The sequence below is a fragment of the Alexandromys fortis genome, unplaced genomic scaffold, assembly GCF_014885135.2.
Source record: "Alexandromys fortis isolate MF-2015 unplaced genomic scaffold, M_Fortis_MF-2015_v1.1 scaffold_79, whole genome shotgun sequence".
Lineage (NCBI taxonomy): Eukaryota > Metazoa > Chordata > Mammalia > Rodentia > Cricetidae > Alexandromys > Alexandromys fortis.
The window spans coordinates 5,117,928-5,137,887 of record NW_026067964.1 but is presented as its reverse complement, the minus strand read 5'-3'; the positions used below and the strand labels follow the sequence as shown (position 1 = coordinate 5,137,887).

Here is a 19,960-nt window from a genome sequence, read left to right as displayed (position 1 = left end):
CTCCTCCTCCTCCTCCTCCTCCTCCTCCTCCTCCTCCTCCTCCTCCTCCTCCTCCTCCTCCGACTTAGTTCAGTGACTTAACGTGCAGTCTGCGTTGACAGGTAGCTGTTGAATGAGCTTATGCAGCTGGGCTGCAGCCTACCCTGACCTGACCTGGCTCTGCTGCCCCTGAAGTCCCTCTGGTGACCTGGCTTCTTCTCTTTTGAGCTCCTGAGTAATTGCAGCTATGATGGCTGTCACTCACCTGCTGCTGTCTGTTGGCTGTCTTTTCAAACTTTTTATCATGTGTAGTTTAATTCTGACTTGAGCCAAGTGAGGCCAGGTTTCAGAGATTGAGTTCTTCCCAGCATTCCCCTCACCTCAAATGCCAGTCATCCTCCGTTCTTCCATATCATGTGCACTTCTGATCAGATAGCTACAAGTCCCAGCTTCTTCCTTGGGTTTGAAAATTCAATGAAAGGACCTCGTAAAGAATCATAGAATGGTTACAGCTTTATTCCAAACTAGACCTCAAGGTCTGCTGGGTAGCCTGGGATGAAGGGAGGCTGAAAGTCCCAAACGCAGAACCCCCAGGTCCTCAGGGCTTGCTGTGTGTGCTGTCAGGGGGGAGCCCCCTGGAACGTTGGACTTGCAGTTTTGAGTGGGGTGTCACTGTGTAGGCATGTCTGTGCAGTGAGTCATAATCACACTTCTGGAAAGCCGGTCTGCTATCCTGTGGTATCAGGAAGCCCAAGACTTCTCATGGCTCATCTCTTCAGCGTAGCCCACCCCCTGGCCACATTATTTAAGAGCTGACACCGAGTCACCCAGTAACATGAATATTGAAGCCACTTCTATCACTAAGGAAATTTCAAGGGTTCAGAGGCTCCCTTTTAGGAACTAAGGGCCAAGGCCAACAAAATACTTACACACTATGTCTCGACCATGGCTCGAAAAGATTTGCCTCTAACGCATGTTACTAGCCAGATTGCATCATTTTCCAAGTCATGGCATGGAGGTATAGCATAGCCTGCTTGTGCCTTTGGTTAATGTTCGTTTCCCCTCCGTTTTTGTAAGTATAATATTTGTTTATGGCTTAAATGACCATTTCTGTGGGAAACAGCATTTCTGCAAAGGTGGAATTTTTGGGTAACCGAAGGTTTCATGTGTCATATTTTATCCCAGGAAGTTACTGGGTTAAAGACATCCAGATACTAACTTATAGCCACTATTATGTAGGCCTTACGGAATTCTAAAATCATATTGTTTGCAAGATTAGGTAATAAGTATGAAGTGTACTCTCAGGATCTACTCTTTAAGCTTTGTGCAGGCTGTTAGGGTTCCACGTTCATGCTGCCTGTCCTTTAGGATGTGCCCTCTGGGTAATTATTCCACAGCTAGAAGAATCTGAAAGCAGGGCTGAGTTGTGGGGTGGTGGCTGTGGAGCAGGCACTGACAGATAGTACGTGTTTTCACGGTGACACTCGTGAACATGTCAGCTAGGTGCAGACCTGTAGAATGTTGAAGTTCTATGTTCTTTAAAAATTTAATCTGTAGCAAAAGATTCTTAAAAATAAAGATTTAACAAATATATGAAAAATCTATTAATTATAATATTAGGAAAATAGTTAGATCTCAATGCTTTTACCATTAAAGTTTGGTGCCCTCCGGAGATTGAACCCAGGGTTTCATGCATTCCAGAGAAGCACTGTACCAGGTGAGCCGTACACCCAGCCCCCAAAGTGTTTTAAAATAAATAACAAATGTTTGTGCCTATTGATAGGTTGTTTTCATTCTAACTGTTCAGTTGGGATTATCTTTGTTGTGTTAGTGCATTCTTAATTTACAGAAAATACTTACCCAGTTTTTAAACAAATTCTCTGTGTTACACCTTTGATTTATTTATCTGTAGTTTTCGTAGGCGTTCCACGGCCAGCTATTGTAATCCAGGTTTCACGCTTCAGGTCTTTAGATAATATCAACTGATTGGAAATTTTGCAGAAGGATTTTCTTGTTTTCTCAGTGGCTTACTTAAAACCAGTGAGTGGAAAATTTTCTCGATTGGTTTTTGAAGATACCAGATAAACCCTGTATATCACCTAACAGACAGCTGCCTTTTCTTCTCTTCTTGGGTGTTTTTTGAACGAGGGTCATATTGATTGGGAGATCTTCTTCAGAAGGCTAAGCCTCAGCAAGAATCTTCCAGAACATGGACTGTGCTGAAATTGCACGCAGCTGTAACACTGACGCATCACACTAAACCGAGTTCACAGCGCATTCTAAGACTAACTTGTTCTGCCGCTCATTTGACCATTCCTTGCTCCTCCAGGAAGCAGACAAGGTTATATAGGAAGGTGGTCATGACTGGAAGAGAATCTGATGACCCATGAAGCTCCAGGCTGCAGGAAAAGATGCTTCTCGGGAGCTGGGGAAGCTGAATTTTTAAGGCAGTGTTGTTTGGTAACTCACTGAGAACAGAAAGTGTACTTTGTCTTTAAGAAGGTATTTTTAAGTTAAGAATATCCCTTCTCATTTACTACATTCAGAGTATAGAAATCAGTAATCAGAACGGCTCAGAGAGCTGAGGGAAGTGGCACGTGCCTGTAATTCTAGCATTAGAGAGGCCAAGGTAGGAGGATCAGAAATTTTGAAGCCTGCCTGGACTATCTATATACGGAGCTCTAACACCTTGTCTCAGAAAAACAATTTTAAAAATTGTACTGAAAATCATAGACAGTGCAGTAAATTAAGGAGGCAGACTAGACTGTCTCAAATTCTAGGGTTCCCATGGAAACACTATAATAATATTAAGTATGTATGCATTATTAGAGAGAAAAAGGACAAAGTAGAATCGGCCAGGGCATGCTGTCTCAGTGCTGATGAGACCTGGTTCTGCACCATGGGAAGCCCGGAGGAAGGACTGCCTGTTGGGTCGGGTGCTTCCTCTAGATGGAAACAGGCTTTGTGTCTCTTCCCTTCTTGGCCTTCTGCAGAGCAGGCCCCTAACTCTAACGCCTCGCGTAGCACCCGGAGACTCGGAGCCAGTCCGGTCTGAGTTTTTTTTTTTTTTTTTAATTTATTTATTTATTAAAGATTTCTGACTCTTCCCCACCGCCGCCTCCCATTTCCCTCCCCCTCCCCCAATCAAGTTCCCCTCCCTCGTCAGCACAAAGAGCAATCAAGGTTCCCTGCCCTGTGGGGAGTCCAAGGACCACCCACCTCCATCCAATGGTCTAGTAAGGTGAGCATCCAAACTGCCTAGGCTCCCACAAAGCCAGTACATGCAGTAGGATCAAAAACCCATTGCCATTGTTCTTGAGTTCTCAGTAGTCCTCATTGTCCGCTATGTTCAGCGAGTCCAGTTTTATCCTAGGCTTTTTCAGACCCAGGCTAGGTGACCTTGGTGAGTTCCCGATAGAACATCCCCATTGTCTCAGTGTGTGGGTGCACCCCTCGCGGTCCTGAGTTCCTTGCTCGTGCTCTCTCTCCTTCTGCTCCTGATTTGGACCTTGAGATTTCAGTCCGGTGCTCCAATGTGGGAAAATGTGTAGCCCAGTCTGGCCTCGAACTCGTGATCCTCCTGCCTCTGCCTCCTTCAGCAAATCCTACTGTGCGCCACCTACGCGTGCGCCACCACAACCGGCCGGTCTGAGTTTGAAATGATCCTGACGTCCTCAGCCGGAAGCCATTGGACAACACTTTCCTCAGAGCGGGGCAGCTGGTCCCCTCTTGAACTGGAAGGTGCTTATGTGGACCTGATACACTTCTAATATTGTATCTTAGACCATTTAATTTTTAGATTGCATTAGCAGTCAAGCGGGCCCTTGGGCCGCTTTTTAAGAAGCTGTACCTGGAAGAAGCTATAAGCAGAACCCCTTTGTCACAAGGTTCAGTAGCCCAGTAGTTACTGGCTTTGGAGTAAGTTGTTAAAGTCTATGCCTTCCATCTGGCATTCTCACTTACTGTAATAGATTTTGCTAAAGCCCATTTAATGCCAGTGAGACAAAACCTTGTTCTGGTCCAAAGTTCTCGAATGACTTGTAAATTTGCTTGTTGCTTTGGAATGTACTCTGACTTAAATCATGGCTGTCATTTAGCATGTGTCTTGTCACCCTCTCTTCTCGTTACAGTTTTTGTCTTCTGACTATTGTAGAAGTGTGGCTAGGTTTTAATTCAGTTAGCTAAGTGAGTAAGGTTGAGGTGGTGTCACGAGCCGGGACATCGTAGCTGCCTGATGCGGTGGCATCGTTAATTTTGGGGATAAACACAGATTTGCGTAATAACTTTTCAACTTTAAATCCTGCCTTTTAGCCAGCCCGTTGTGTTATCTCTGGGTAAAACCACTCTTTCCTTACTTATTTGAACATCACTGTCTTGGTGTCGTTAGAGTTCATAGACTCGAAAGACAGTTTGAATGTGGATAAGGAACTAACTGCGGCCAGTTGCAGCATCGCACACAGGTCTAAAGCCTATGTATTCATAATGATCCTAAAAAAGAGAACTTACTGCTTCCTGTAAGGAAGTGCTAAGAAATGAACCTCATTTTGAAAATTGATAAAGGACCAAAATCAAGATCTATACTGCTTTTCTTATTTAAACCATCTTAGGATCAATATCAGTAATATTTTGGGAGGAAAAAATCTTTCTCATAGAAGAATTGAGGCTAGGAAGAATAGTAGAACTGAATTGTGATCTTGTAACTTCTGATGTGCACGGGATGAAAAGAGATTTTTTTTAAACTGTGTCCATAGGTTTGTTGGCAGAAGCTTCACAGGTTAAGCTGATTCACAAGAGAAATAGACATGTAATGTGTGTAGTATGCCCACATACAAGAGTTCTCAGTAATGAATGAACTCAAAGCAAAGGTCGAAACTTATTAATATAGATAGCATCATGTGTGTGATGGCAGGGCATGTAAGAGAACTCAGATTTATTTTTATGTGTATGGGTATTTGGCTGGCATGTATGTCTTTGCACTACTTGCATGCTGGGTACCACAGAGGCCAAAGAGGGCATCAGATCCCTGAAATTGAATTACAGATAATTGTGAGCCACTCTATGGGTGCTGGGAATTGAACACTGGTCCTCTGCAAGAGCAGTTGGTATTCTTAACTGCTCAGTCATTTCTCCAACACCGCTAAAGGCTGCATCTTACCAAGAGAACAGCAAGTTCTTAATGAGGGACTCGACTGTGGTTAATAGTGGGCTTATTTCACATCATAAGAAGAGAACAATCGGTGTGTTGAGAAGTGGCAAAGCAAAGGGAGGGGACTGAGTTCCTTGTGAATTCTGAGAAGACGGATGCTTTGGGAAGCTAATGGTTAGGTCGACCTAGGGGATAAAGTCTACATATGAAGAGCAAGTACGCAGAATAAAGGAAACTTTAGGAGTCTGGACAATTGTAATACATAGATCTTACCTGCGTCTTGCTTCTCATAATAAACTTAAAAGCATTGGGAGACAGCAAGGGGAATGTGACCCCTGAGTCCATGAAACTAAATATTCCTTAGGCAGCGCCTTTAGAGGTGTCAGATACTGAAGTGTTAATGATGGGGGGGAGGGGGACGGGTGCTGCTCCTATTAATTTCTTTGGCAGGGGATAGAAAAGTTAAAGTTTGTTTCACAGAGTGTAGGTTGGCTTTAAGATGTTCTGAAATCTAGTGTATTCAGTTGGACAAACAAGCATGTCTGTGTTCTTACTCATTATGCAGTGAACTGCAGGTTGGCTTCAAGAACAAAGAAAAAGTCAGACACACAGCATTCAGATAGCCAGGGGAACTGCAGCTAAGGGAGGATTTCTGATTGCTGTCAAGCCCAAGGAATGAAGAAGGAATTCTAAATCTCAACAGCACATTCTGAGCAAAGTATCAATAATCTCTCCCCCCCATATTTAAAAAGTCCATGTGTGGGATAAGAATCATGAATAATGGGGAATAAAAGGTGCACACCGAGCTCAGCAGTCGTTCTCCCTGGCTTTGCCCTTACCCGGTGCTCAGAAGACTTCGAGGTGTTGCTCTTAGAACAACACCTGAGTGTGGATCGGCTTCCTCAGGGAAGACTCAGTGTCTGTGAAGAAACAGGTTATTTTGTAAGTCAAGCTTTGAATTTATGCCTTACAAATTTCAAAACTGAAGTAAAACCACAGCAAGCAAAAGCTTCCTCAATTTGCTTCGACAGAGGCCTACTCTCCTGACCCTTCCCCCTCGCGTTGCCCAGCCGCCCTTAGAGTAGGCCAGCCTTGCCAGCTGTGAGAACTACCACAGAGCTTTCCCATCAAACTGCTTTCTCACCCGTGGAACTCATTTTTCATGGTCAAGAAAAAAGTGCTGTTTAGAGGAAACTAGTGAAGTTTCAGTGGCCTCGGCCCCTTGATTCCTGAAAACATGTCATTGTCTTATGAGTGTTTGTCTTTGTGAGTTCCTTCAAGTAGTTCTAGTACGCAAAGACCAATTGAAAATGGTGATTTGCAGGCTGGAGAGATGGCTCAGAGGTTAAGAGCATTGGCTGCTCTTCCAGAGGTCCTGAGTTCAATTCCCAGCAACCACATGGTGGCTCACAACCATCTGTACTGAGATCTGGCGCCCTCCTCTGGCGTGCGGGCATACATGGAGGCAGGATGTTGTATACATAATAAATAAATCTTTTTTTTTTTAAAAAAGAAAATGGTGATTTTAACGTTATCTGTTTCCTAGGCATTGCAGAAGTCGCCATTCAACAGCCTTTTATTTATTTATTATTTACCATGCTATAGAAAGACCGTGTGAGTTAGGTAGTGAGGCAGTGCACAGCTGGTTTCTGGATTGCCACAACTGTGCTGTGTCTTGGCTTTTCCACCTCCTTACCGTTTGTACCCAGAAAGATTTGTGTTTAGACTTCTGGGTTACACCTTTTGCCAAGTCCTTTGAACTTGTAGGGCTTGACCTATTTGAAAGTGCTTCCTGTGAGTAAAAGATACTGAACGGAATGATTATTTGTGAGTCCGCCTTGTTTGGTGTTGGTCCTTGTCGAGCTCTGCGGTTCTCAGCATACAGTAGGCAAGAATGAGAACCTGGTTTTTCCTTGATGCTCAAAGTGAAGGCGTTAGAGGGAGCTGTTTCTTACACTGGCACCGTGAGACTTCTCTGTGGGCTCTCAGTCTAGACCCTGTAGTGGGATCTGAAATGCTGCATCGTGAGCTCCTGCAGGATGGGGACGTCCCTGTTCCTGCTGATGCCTGGTTTCTGGATAAAGTGTCTGTACACAGACTACACAGGCGGTTCCCTAGTAACAAATTTACTTTTTATACTTAGCGTAGGAGAAGGTGGAGCATTCTAGGTCTGCTGTAGCTCCTTATTAAACCGCCTCTGCCTCACCCTGTTAAACTTGTTTTTCCATGTATGTCATTTTTATTAGCCATTTAATTATGTCATCACAAAGGCTATTAAAGAACTTTAATGGTTCTAAATATTGAACTTGGGCTTTCTAAATTCTAAGCAAGCATTCTACGACTGAGGTACATTCTTTGATTTTTTGAGACCGAGTCTCACTGTGTAGCTCAGGGTAGCCTTGAACTCAGTATGTATTCAGACTGACTTCAAGATTATCACCCTTTTTGCCTCCACTTCCTGAATACAGAGATCGAAGGATGTACCACCACACCTGACTCAAAAAGTACTTCTAAAACCTTGGTTTGAAGGCAACTAAGGAATGCAGAGAGAGAGAGAGAGAGAGAGAGAGAGAGAGGGAGGGAGGGAGGGAGGGAGGGAGGGAGAGAGAGAGAAGAAGAAGAAGAAGAAGAAGAAGAAGAAGAAGAAGAAGAAGAAGAAGAAGAAGAAGAAGAAGAAGAAGAAGAAGAAGAAGAAGAAGAAGGAGGAGGAGGAGAGAGAGCGCACCAACTGGCTATCCAGTATTAAATAAATGGTCAGCCCTGGAAACATACCTTACACAGATCCCAAGGAGCAGAATTTCCTCCATTTTTAACTTCTGAAATTTGGGCACATCACATAATTGATGCCCTTCAGATATACTTGGCAGCCCCCCCCCCCAGTGGTACACAGAATAACAGTGTTTATAACTGATGGTGCCTTAGATTGTGAAGGACAGCACACTTCTGAGTGTTTGCTCAGCTTTGGGATCTCAAGACGAGGACCACAGATGACTTGCCTTGGTGGTTTTCTGACTCCAGCATATCATCTCAATAAACTCACAGTGTGTAACAGAGAAGCTGTTCCCTCAGTATCGTAAATGGAGGCTGAAGGCTTTGGGTTCTAGGAACGTAGCTGGTAGCTCGGGTGAAGCATCGTGGTAGCAGTCACCTTTCTTTCGTTGAACTCTTTAGTAAGTTTTACTGATTGATGTCTGAGTTACTCCTTGATTAACAGCTAGTTACTTCCTTTCAGGGGTTGCAGCGTTTCTTAGTTTTAGGAGGGCTTGGGTTGAATCCCACTTCTGGTTTGGAAATAGAGTACGTGCTGGACCGACTGGATTTGGTTCTGGATAAGCTGTTGTAGCAGCTGATCTCTAGAGTGGAATATGATAATTGTAGCCCACAGAAGACCTCCGGACCCTTTGTTAGCTGCCTTATGAGAGACGCCAGTGTGCAGCAAAGTAATTGGTTTGCTTTTCAAAGCATCGTTTCCACTTTGGAGCAGCAACAGTAAATACTGAAATGGCCAATAAATAAATCAGCCATAGAAAATATATTTTAAGAGAGCCGAAAGGCCGCATGATCTACAGAGTGGGTAATTGACCTTTGAGAAAAATTGACTGTGCTTTCATGCATTAGTACTGAGCATTGTTTAGAATTAACTTTGTGTGCTGCTGATTGAATTCCAGTCTGAGGCGCAGTGCTCCTACCTCATCTCTCAACAGTTGAGTCGTCTCTTGGCGAGAGCTCGTTTCTCTCTGTGAATTCAAACATGATAACAATAATGAGAAGTTAAAAATCAGGGTTAGAAAAAAAGTATTTTAAACCTGCAGCTTTTCTGAACGGGAGAAAAGCAATTATAAGGGTTTGGGGAATCAATAGAAATTGATGTTTTATACCAAAGCAAACTTAAGCCTTGAGCCCCGCCCTCGCCGCTCTCGCTATATAATACAGAGAATTGATAGCCCCGAGCCGAGCTGCTCAGGATCTGCTTCCAGCAATTACTGTTGATACTCAAGGTACTGTTGAGTATTTGGTTTTGGAGAATAGGTCATTAAGCAAAGAAAAATGGAGTTTTTAAAGTTTTTTTTTTTTTCAAATTTTGTTTTTTGAGAGTTTTCTACGTGTGTACGACATGATGATATCCGCCCCTGAGTCCCCCACTTCCAACTCTTCTCATATCCCTTGCCCCTTCTGGACATTGCGTTTATAACTTGATGGACTATTTTTAAATCAGCTACTCTGCTGAGGTATGCATGGGCTTAGGACAACCATTTTCTTTTTTTTTTTTTACTCACCGGAATTTGTAAATCGCTCACATTTTGAAACAAACGTAAACAGTGTATATGCATTTGACTTGAACATTGTGTGCTTCTAGCTAGCTAGTTAAGGAGGCTTAATAATCTTTCCATTAAAAATGTATAGTGTGTCATGGAAAATTACTTAGCAGCTGCCTGACTGTATCTGCTCTCTTACCTCTAACTGTGGGGGATCTGATGAGGGACTTGAAAAGAGAACGGAGTGTGGGATCTCCTGAGCCTATGAAGACCGCAGGAGACTGAAGCCGAGCATGAGCTGTGTGTCCCAGGAAGGTTAAGGAAGGTGTTGGGGGGCAGGAGTGAGAACGTGTGCTTGCGACCTTCCTTTCTCCTAATACCGCCAATACCGCCTCCACCAGCACTGTGGACTTGGCTGACGACCTTGGAGATTTTATGGATTCCACCGCTGATCTCAGAGGGAGATACCAGACTGCCTAAATGGCAAAGCTATTAGTGGAACATCATTTCTTAAGTTAAGGGATGATAACTATATGCAGTACATAGCTGGCTTTCTTTTTTCTCCCATTATGAAAGCCTGACTTCAACTAGATGGGAATAAGAGTGTGAGGCAGCTTCGGTACGGTTCTGGGTCATTAGTGCCCCCTACAGACCGCTGTGCTTCAGTTACTGTTGACAACTTTAAAGCCTGATTGCCGCACAAGCTGTGTTGGCGCCTGCTTAGAAATGGTGCTCATCTGGATTTTGTTATAATACAGTCACTACGATGAATAGTAATTTAAAATAGTTTTCTTGATAGGATTTATGTATAGGATGCTTTACTTGATGTAGGGTAGAGGGAACGAGGGTGAAGAGGAGATGGGCTCCAGCAATGTTTATTGTAGCTTCCTTTTCATGGCCCCAAACATACTTTTTTCTTTAAACTCTGCATTTGAAATATCTTCACTGAAAACCTTTACTACAAATCTCACCCAGTTTATACTTAAAAAGACCAAAAAGCCAAGACGAGCAAAGGAGAAGTCTTGCTTTTAAAAACAGTTTTAAAATACCTTTCATAAAAATAATAAAATTTAATTCCATCCCTAGCCTGTCATTCTGTCGACGGAGTCTGCTTCTCAGCTTGGCTCATTTGATGGGGACTGCTTTGCTCACAGTTTTAACCAGTGGGGAACGAGAATCATTTTGGTAGCTTCCTTGACATCCCAGCAGGTTCTTTGTGATCCTGCCAGTGCGTTGTCTTTGAACCCCTAATACCTGGTATGGAATTTACAAGATTATAAACATTTGTTAAGTTAGTTTGCAGAACTGAATGTTTGTTAGTGTAAGTGAAAATATCATCAGTAAGATTTCATGGTTCTAATGTACCTGACCTCGAGTTATACAACAGAGCTGCGGCTGACACAGGTTCACCGTGGCAACGTGAAACCAGACATGTAAACCAATGGCGTGGAGTAGAGAACCCAAAAATAAACTCATGTAGGCGTAAAGTGTCAAAGTGTATACAGACGGTAAGGGACGGTCTGTTCAACAAGTAGTTCTCCCAAAACTGGATCTCACCTGTGCAGAGGTGAAGTCAGATCCATCTCTCTCACTCTGTACAAAGAAATATTTAAAAATATATATATCAAGAGTCTTAATTTAAAATCTGAAATACTAAAATTGCTAGAGGAAAACGGAACACACTTCAAGATACAAGTGTGCTAGAGCTTGGTCACTATGACTCCGCTAGCACAGGGAATGGTCCAGAAAATTAAGAGGTGGGAATAGATGAAACTCAAACGTTCCCCACAGCAGAGGATGTTCTCCGCAAAGTGAGCAAATGGCTGCAGAGTGGAGGAAAAGTCTTTGCCAGACAATGCTTCAGCCAGGCGTTAGTACCTAGGACGTGGAAAGAGATGCAGTCAACCCCCCAAACCGTTGAGTGGGCTAATAAAGTAGACAGTTCTCAAACATGGAATGCACGTGGCCGATGAGTATTGTTAAAAGTGCTCCAGGGGCTGGGAAGATGTTCAGCTGATGAAGTACCTGTCGCACAAGCCCGAGGACCACAGTTCAGATCCTCAGCTCCCACACAAAAGTCTAGCGGGTCAGGTGCATCTTTACCGCGGGCAGTAGGAGGGTGGGGGCAGGCAGAGCCTCAAGGCTTGCAGGCCAGCCAGCTGACGAGCTCTGGGTTCTGTGAGGAACCTTGTCTCAAAAGATAAATCTGTGAGTGGTACAGGAAGAATCTGAGTCCAACCTCCGCCTTCTGTATGCATGTGCGCACACACGTTTCAAATATACACATAGACTTTTATAAAAAGGAGATTGGTGTTGTATCCTTAGCCATCAAGGGAATGCAAATTAATACTGCTTTGAGGACTGGGAGATGGCTTCATGGGTAAGATTACTTGCTCACGAGTGTTAGGATATGGGTTCAAATCTCCCACGTCTGTGTAAAAAGCCAGACATGGCTATGTGTGCCTGTGATGAAGAACTCACCCAGTGTCCCCCTCTGGTGTCTGCATGCACACATACACACATGGGCACTTAAAACTACACTCAGGAGCATCTCTCCCCACCCCGCCCCCCATGAGATTCCCGGTTACCGAATGTATATCATCGAGAGAACAGGTGACAACAAATGCTTGCAAGGATGTGTGGAAAGAGGAGCCCTGATTCTCTGCGGGTGAAAGAGAATGGTCGTAAAGACATTATGGGAACTAATGTGGAGGCTTATCCAAAAATTAAAAATAGAACTATCATAGAGCCTAGTTATATTACTGCTAGATGCATTCCCAAAGGACTCTGTGTCCTATCACAGACAGACTTGCACATCCGTGTTTACTGATGAATTACTCAGAATGTCAGGGAAAGGAACTAATCACACGTGTCCATCGCTGTATGAGTGGGTGAGGAAATTGTTGTATATGTACACAATGAAATTTGATTTGGCTGTGAAACAATGGAGTTATAAAGTTTTGTCTGGAAAGTATTAGATAAAGCGGGGTGACGAGGACTCAGAGAGACAAATGTTGGCGTGTTCTCTTTCATGTGGATCCAAGCCTTTGATCCATGTAGATATGAGAGTTGGTGTCACCTATGAAACTAGAAAGGGCTCAGAAGAGGGGAAAGGAGTGTGGAGGGCGTGGGAGGGCAGCAGAGCATGTGACAGGGAAGCAGACCCAAGGAGGCTGTTGAGGTGGAGAAAAATCAACAAAAACAAATTTTGTTTGAAGGTGCTATATGACACTTAATACTTTGTATACTAATTAAAAAATGTTAGCACAAAGCCTGACAAGGGAATAACTCAATTAATTCTTAGCCACTCTTAGTAGTAATATAATATCAACATTTAATATTTGATCAGCATATTGAAGCCAGTACAAATATAGTAATATGAACAAAGATACAAAAATTATTGTTAGTATTTAATCGATGTATTATAGCCTTGGTACATTCCTTAATATCAGATATTAATACATATTTTCCAAACATAATTTATTAAAATAATATTACATTCAAATGTCTCATCACTTAAATGTCACTAATGATTTTTCTTTGTGGCCTCTTTTCTCAAACCAGATTTGCATCTGCTGGCGATGATGGCGTTATAGTTGTGTGGAATGCCCAGGTGTGTACCAATTAAATACTATCATGCTTTCACTAACGCTTTGTGGGGCATGTTGGTGTATTTTCATCAGTTCATCAGTTGAGATTGGTTAATACTTGACAAGGGTTAGTTAGATATACTCATTTGCAACAGTGTTTCATGATAAAGAGAGAATGGTTTCTCTAAGATTTTTCCATCCTGACAAACAAATGTTTTGGGTTTTTTTGTGAAAAAAATTTTAATCTTTAAAACTTTATTCAAGTGTGTGTGTGTGTGTGTGTGTGTGTGTGTGTGAGAGAGAGAGAGAGAGAGAGAGAGAGAGAGAGAGAGAGAGAGAGAGAGAGAGAGAGAGAAGAGTGGGGGGGTGGTCCCTGCAGAGGGCAGAAGAGGTCTGAACCCCAGGAGTTAGAGATGAGTCTCCTGACTTGGGTCCTCTGTAAGAGCAGCAAGTGCTCTTAACCACTGAGCCATCTCTCTAGCCCCAGAGAGATTTTATCTTACTGAACCATCTTTAGGTGGTCAGCTAGTCTGCAGTGAATCAAAGATAATTATTATCAGTCCTCATCTTTCTCTGGTCTTACTTAGGTGGAGCTGTCCTTTACACCACAGTGTCCACCGGGTGGCGCCAGTCCTCCCTGCCCCACACTGAGGGCTCAGATGCCCATGTGACTACTATATATATATATATCATGCCTAACACAGTGCAAATGCTGTAGGGAATGACCAGAAAAGTATTTTCATGTTCAGTCCAGGCAGTTTATTCTGTTTTGATTGATTGATTGAGACTCGGTCTAGCCCAGAATGAACTTTTGTCCCCTTGCTTCAGTATATTGAAGTTTGGGATTACAGATATATACCGTCATGCAACCTCACGCACATTAAAAAACAAAACAAAACTGTAATTTTGCTAAGATTGGTTGAATCAAGCCAGAAATAATGGCACACACCTGAATCCTAGAGGTGAAAACCAGGAGGATCAAGAGAGGGCTAGCCTTAGCTTCCTGATAAATTTGAAGCAAGCCTGGCCTACATTACTGTTTCTAAACAGAAAAGTAAAATGAGGTGAATCCATGCTTCTAAAAATGGTGGATGCTGAGGACTCGCTGTATTATAAACACATTCATGAAATCCCGAAGCCTCGGGAAGGTCTGAAATGTATATATATCGTATGTTTCCACTTGGGAGGTCAGGGGGAGACCTTGGCAGGAGACACTGAGTGGCTGGGAACGGTGCTGGGGTAAATACACCTGGAGACCACTGTGCTCTTGTTGCTTCTGCACTCACCGCTGTAGAGAGGTCAGACGTGCACACATGCATCGTCAGGATTCTGTTTTCTCTCTACAGAGTAAACTGTTGCTATTGCTGCAGAACTTATACAGTTCCTAAAACCCACAGGAAAGAGTATTTCTTTAAACTGACTATGAAAATATGATAAACTAGCATACTAACTAGAAAATAGTTAAAAGTATTCACATCTGCTTTTGATATTTGTTTAGATTGTATTTGATTGTTTAAAAAAGTTTAAATTCCAAACACATAATTTTAGATGGCAAGTATGTTTATTTTCTGCATAGCTATTATTGATGTTATTTAGGACTTCAAGTTGGAAAGGGTAAGTTTATTAACGTTCTTACTTGTATTTCAGACAGGAGAAAAGCTCCTGGATCTCAGAGGACACAGCCAGAAGATAACGGCCATCACTGCGTTTCCCCCGCTCGACTCTTGTGAGCAGGGCCATCAGCTCATCCTGACAGCCTCTGCAGACAGGACCGTCGGTATATCCTTACCCCCAGAGTGCGGTGACCAGGGACCCAGCACCTGCGCCTGTCTGTGCATTCTTATGGCAAACTGACTTTTGTCAGGTCTTCACGAGCTGTGCCCTGACGTGTTTGGTGGCTGGAAGTAGCAGGTCAGGGCTTGTCGTTCAGAAACCTCACGGCTGGAGCAGCGCTTTCTGGAGTACAAAATTAGAGTTCTAGATTCTATTACATCAAGTTATGCAGAAGGGAGGGATGGAAGTTGTGGACTTAAAATATCACCTCAATTTAGGGAAATTAGGATGAATTGGCCTGGAAAAGAATTCACTTCCTTGTTGTGTGTGGCCTGCGTTGTGAGAGCCTCGTTGCTGCTGAGTGGGTCTGTGCAGTAGTCAAGTCTTGGTGTTTGAGGCAGATTTTGAAGGTGCGAAGCTGCTTTTGCTTTCCCCGACTTTCCCGATAGAATCCCAGTGCAGTAGGAACGGCGCTGCTCTGGGAAGTACGCTTGTTTGCTGCGGATTACTGCATCTCACACATGTTGACTTACGTAATCTTTAAAATGGTCTTATGAAGTAGGGGTTTCTGTCATTCTCACAAGTGAGAGGGTAGAGACAGAGGTGCTGAGCCACAGACATCTGGCCAGGAAGGCGGAGTGGTGGCCAGCAGCCTGCCTGCCATCAGGGTCCTGGAGCTGTGGCACACACGCTCCTGATAAAGCAGTGTGTGGCTGACTCAGTTTCCCTTCCTCTCTCGAAAGCATCAGGTCAGCCAGGACAAACTATGCCTGTTTAAAAGCTCTGTTAAGTTTAGAAGTAAGCCCAGAGGAGGAATGGTTTCTTAGCCCTCTCTTGAACTAGGACATGCGACTTGAGGTCCCACTTTGACTGAGCTCAGAAGCTGACTCCGTTTCTAGATAACTTGTTCTATAGGTAGGAAAATGTCAGAACATTGAAGTGGGCTGACGTTGAAGCGGGATTCAGTTAGATCCTTAGGCCAGGTAAGGCCTATCACTGCCACTCTTGAGGAAAACATTATGGATTCAAGCTCTTGTCTCTTTCTATGTTGTAATTTTTGCAGAAGTAGAATTTAAAATAGTGTCTTTTTAAGCCCTTTATAAGATACTGTACTAGTATTATAGACAATTAGTAGAATTGTTGTCCCAGTACAGGGTGAGATGCTGGGACCCGTAAGTATTGAGGTCACACACAGCCTCCCGTGTTTACGGAATCACTCTTACTTAAAACAAAATCCCGGAGAACTTTGGCATTCATTTTATCCAGATGGATTCTAAATTTACTCTCCTTGGACCTCTGTTAATTAACTTTCTTAATTAAATGTTGACGGTAGACTTTATTTTATTTATTTTTTCTGTCAAGTAATGGTCTTAAGAGTCCATGTTTCTTAGTACTGAGCATTAAGCTTTCAAACTGAAATCTGCGGAAAGACTGAGGGGTAGAACTGGGAGATTGAGGCCAGAAAACATCGTCTAATTGGAGAGCTTTTCTATGACTGGGTAGTTTGTTTAGAGTGACACAAACGTATGAATATACAGGTATCTCTCCTTTTATAATTAACTGCATTGGAAGAGTGAAATAGAATTAATAAAAAAAGTCAGATATTATATGATTAACTTTAAAATATACTGTTAAATATGTGTCATAATGTTATAAAATGTATTTGCCATACATCTATATTATTTACATTTACAAGTATATGATATGATATTTATATGTATATGATATGGAGGATAACAGTGTAGGAAGTAGTATTAAAAGTTTATAAAGATCATCACGTTCCTTAAGTCAAACTGAGCCTTCACCGTGTGGCGAGGGGCCTTACAGTGATTGTCAGCACAGACACAGTCCCAGTGACACAGTCCCTGTCGCAGCGGTGGTGAGCCGCGCATGAGCACTCAGCTAGCTCTCAGAGACTGCAGGGAGATGGGGAAGTTTTCGCATGCAGCGTTGTGCACAGGCTCGCTGCATCGTGGTAAACTGTTCCCAAGAGAACCCTTTAGGCAGAGGCAGTGTTTGATGCCCATGAAGATTAGCGCTCCAGAGCTCTTGCTCTACTGCATTTTAAAGGGCCTCATAGTACCGCGGTGAGGATGTGCCGGCTGGATCTATGGCGGAGTCATCACCGGATAGTACAGCGGTGGCGGTGACAGTGATGATGACGGTGACAATGTGCTGGCTGGATCTATGGCGATGTCATCACTAGATAGCTTAGATTTTATTTAAAGATTTTCTGATAAGTAGACCCACCAGGCCCTGCCCTCTATAAACTCACAGGCCCCGCCTGGTGTGTCTGTTTATCCTTTGATATGATTGTTAATTAGAAGGGTCATCTCCTAATTAAAGTTTTGAAATTCCAGTTGGAAATTATTTCTTAACGTTAGTCTAAGTGTGGGACTGTGACACTGGCAGACAGATCCAGAGCGTCTCCTGCTTCCAGTCCACCGTGAAGGTAAAGTCTGACGCAGACTCAGGTTTTTAATGCTAGTGTTGTTGTTCTCAAGACGATTTAATAAATTAAATTTCTTCTTTAGGTTTTACACATTGCTGCTTTTACACAGCCATTTGAAGGCAAAGTTTTTGGGATCATATGTATTATTTAAGTGTGAAAATGTTTCAGTTGGAAATGAGATCAGGGACAAACAAATGAGAAGGTGGGGTCTGATGGGTTTATAGTGGGCGGGGCCTGTGGTTTTATAGAGGGTGGGGTCTGATGGGTTTATAGTGGGCAGGGCCTGGTGAGTCTGTACTCTTGAAGAAAGGGACCCTACGGTCCCATGTAAAGTAACGGATTCTGCATCCTGGGAAGCCTTTAAGTCTGCCAAATAGAATGGTTGAGAATTGATTGAAAATTAAAAACTATATCATAGTCTCCATTTTGTTTTTTAAAGGCCTTTACGGATTGTCAGTACATTGTCTATGAGTGGTTCCCAAGACCCCTGAGAGCTCTAACAAACTTGCGGTGTCTGTGCTCAGGAACAGAGAGGCTCTTAGCTGAGTGGTGCTGGCTCCGACTGGGTCGAGCATGTCCTCAGAGGCTCCAGGTGGCTTGGCACATTGCTGCTCTGCCCTGTTCAGAGGCTCGGGATTGCTCTACTGTCACCTTGCAGCAGTGAGCTGAGAGAAAACAGGAGAGCCCCAGCGTCTTCTGTGACCTCGCTACAAATTACACTGCGTGAAGGCCTTATAGATCACGTGGTCTCTCTGCTCCAATGCTGTGAGACAATACTCTCCTAAAGAACTCGTAATCAGAAAAGCCAAACAAACCGCCTATCAAAAGGAGGGATTTGAAAGAACTAGGGGACACAATTTAAAATCATGGGATAACGAGTGCTAGAATTTCTAGTCTGACAATACATCTCCAATCAATTTTGCAGTGCTTAGCTGTTCTTCAGGGACTAGACGTTTGGCTCTCGGGTGGTAATGACTTAGGTGTGTGGAACCGAAAATTAGATCTGCTGTGTAAGACCAACCACCTTTCTGACACAGGTAAAAACCAGGCATGAGAATTATGAGATGCGATTGATTGAAAAGACAGTTGAATCTTTAAAGAGACATACCACAACATGATGTGATAATTCCATGTAGGATTGTGGGTAGCCATACCCAATTAGTATTTTCATGTGACAAATAATTGAATGAACATTTATATTCATATGTATGTTATTTGTATCAAGTATTGGGTTTCAGTATGGTATTTTCATACATGGAAACAATGTATTTTGATATCTACCCATCCTGTCTCCCTCTCTTGTCATCCTTATGTTTGCATTAGTTTTCTAACCCCCCAAAAGTCATCTTCCTTCCACATATGAGAGAAGATGTGCACCACTGTCTTCTTGCATCTGGCTTTTCTTACTCAAGACGATGACTTTCAGATCATCTACTTCCTTGAAAATAATAGAATTTTGTTTTCTATGGCTGCTAATTCTTCATTGTGTATATGTGCTGATCACATGATCTTTATCCATTATCGGTTGTCGAACATGTAGGTGGATTCCATAACCTTCCTACATTAGTGTCACAGTGAACATGGGTACATAGGATCTCTTTTACATGATAACCTTTGATTACTTTCAGTATATAACCAAACCCAAGTGTGGGCTAGCAAGACTCTGATCACTTAATAATATTCTGCAGTTTTATGTATTATTATATGTATGTGAACATGTGTATATGTGTGTCGTGTGTGCGTGCATACGTGTGGGGGGCATGGGCTATGATACACGTATGAAGGTCAGAGGACAACTAGCGTGAGTCCTTGTCTTCTATTATGTGGATTCCAGGGTCAAACTCGGGTCCTCAAGCTTGACAGCAGGCGCCTTTGTCCCCTAAGCCATCTCCCTAGCCCCTTGGTGAACATTTTCTGCATTTAAAATTCTTCTTGGAAAAGGAAGATGTTCATAAGTTTGAGTACAGCCTGGGCATCTCAAAAAACAACAGACAAATATGCAGAAACATTATCCATTTTTCCATGTCCTCCTATGCTCGTTCACAATTCTTCCATCTCATCCATGTGCACACAAAACAAACTTGTAAAATATGCCCTGTGGGGGAGAAGGCAGGGCGGACATGCACTTGACATCAGAACAGTGTTGCTAATCTTTGACAGGTAAGAAGGAAAAGAAAGGAACATCTCTGTTTATATATATGTTAAAAATTTCATTTATAAATTACATATATCAAAGAGGGAAGACTAACTTTGTTAAAAGAATTTCATGTTAATTCATGTTCCAGAATTTCAACTTTTAATACTTGAAGTTTCGGTTAGTCTGAAACCATTTTATGATTGAGCTATGAAAATTCAGTGTTTAAGGCTGAGGGCAGTGTTGTGTGCAGCAATCCAGCTACTTGGGAGGCTGACGAGGATGAATACCCAAAACCTGGACTTCAGCGGGCCAGTTCCGACAATAGCAGCCACCCAACATAAATAAATGAAGGCGGTCATCTCAGTAACTCAGGTCGTTTGGGTAATGCACTGACTAGTTGCAAGCATGCTGTTTGAAGGCCTCTCCCTTAGCTGGATTAGAGGGGGGAGCATCGAGCTGGGAATGGCTAGCTGCTCCGTAGGAGCTTCCCTCCTCTGTGCTCCTAGTCAAAGCTCTGTCCACCCTTCTCAGGCCGACTCTGTCTGCCTGGAGGTAGTGTCCAGTCCCACAGGCCAAGAGCTTAGTCCTCAGCCCTTCCTTACCCGTCATTCCACTGACATGCCCGCT

General features: G+C 43.1%; 1 protein-coding gene across 3 annotated transcripts in view; it reads left to right on the top strand.

The window, feature by feature from the left end:
* Wdr41 (WD repeat domain 41) overlaps positions 1-19,960 on the top strand; it is a 40,587-nt gene that overhangs the window by 4,741 nt on the left and 15,886 nt on the right. For 2 of the 3 annotated variants that reach the window (XM_050153871.1, XM_050153873.1), the window contains exons 3-6: positions 12,946-12,994; positions 14,619-14,750; positions 17,134-17,196; positions 18,122-18,233. In XM_050153871.1, the coding sequence (XP_050009828.1) occupies positions 12,946-12,994; positions 14,619-14,750; positions 17,134-17,196; positions 18,122-18,233 (356 nt within the window). The remainder of the gene's footprint in view (positions 1-12,945; positions 12,995-14,618; positions 14,751-17,133; positions 17,197-18,121; positions 18,234-19,960) is intronic. The other variant, XM_050153872.1, reaches the window with a different exon arrangement.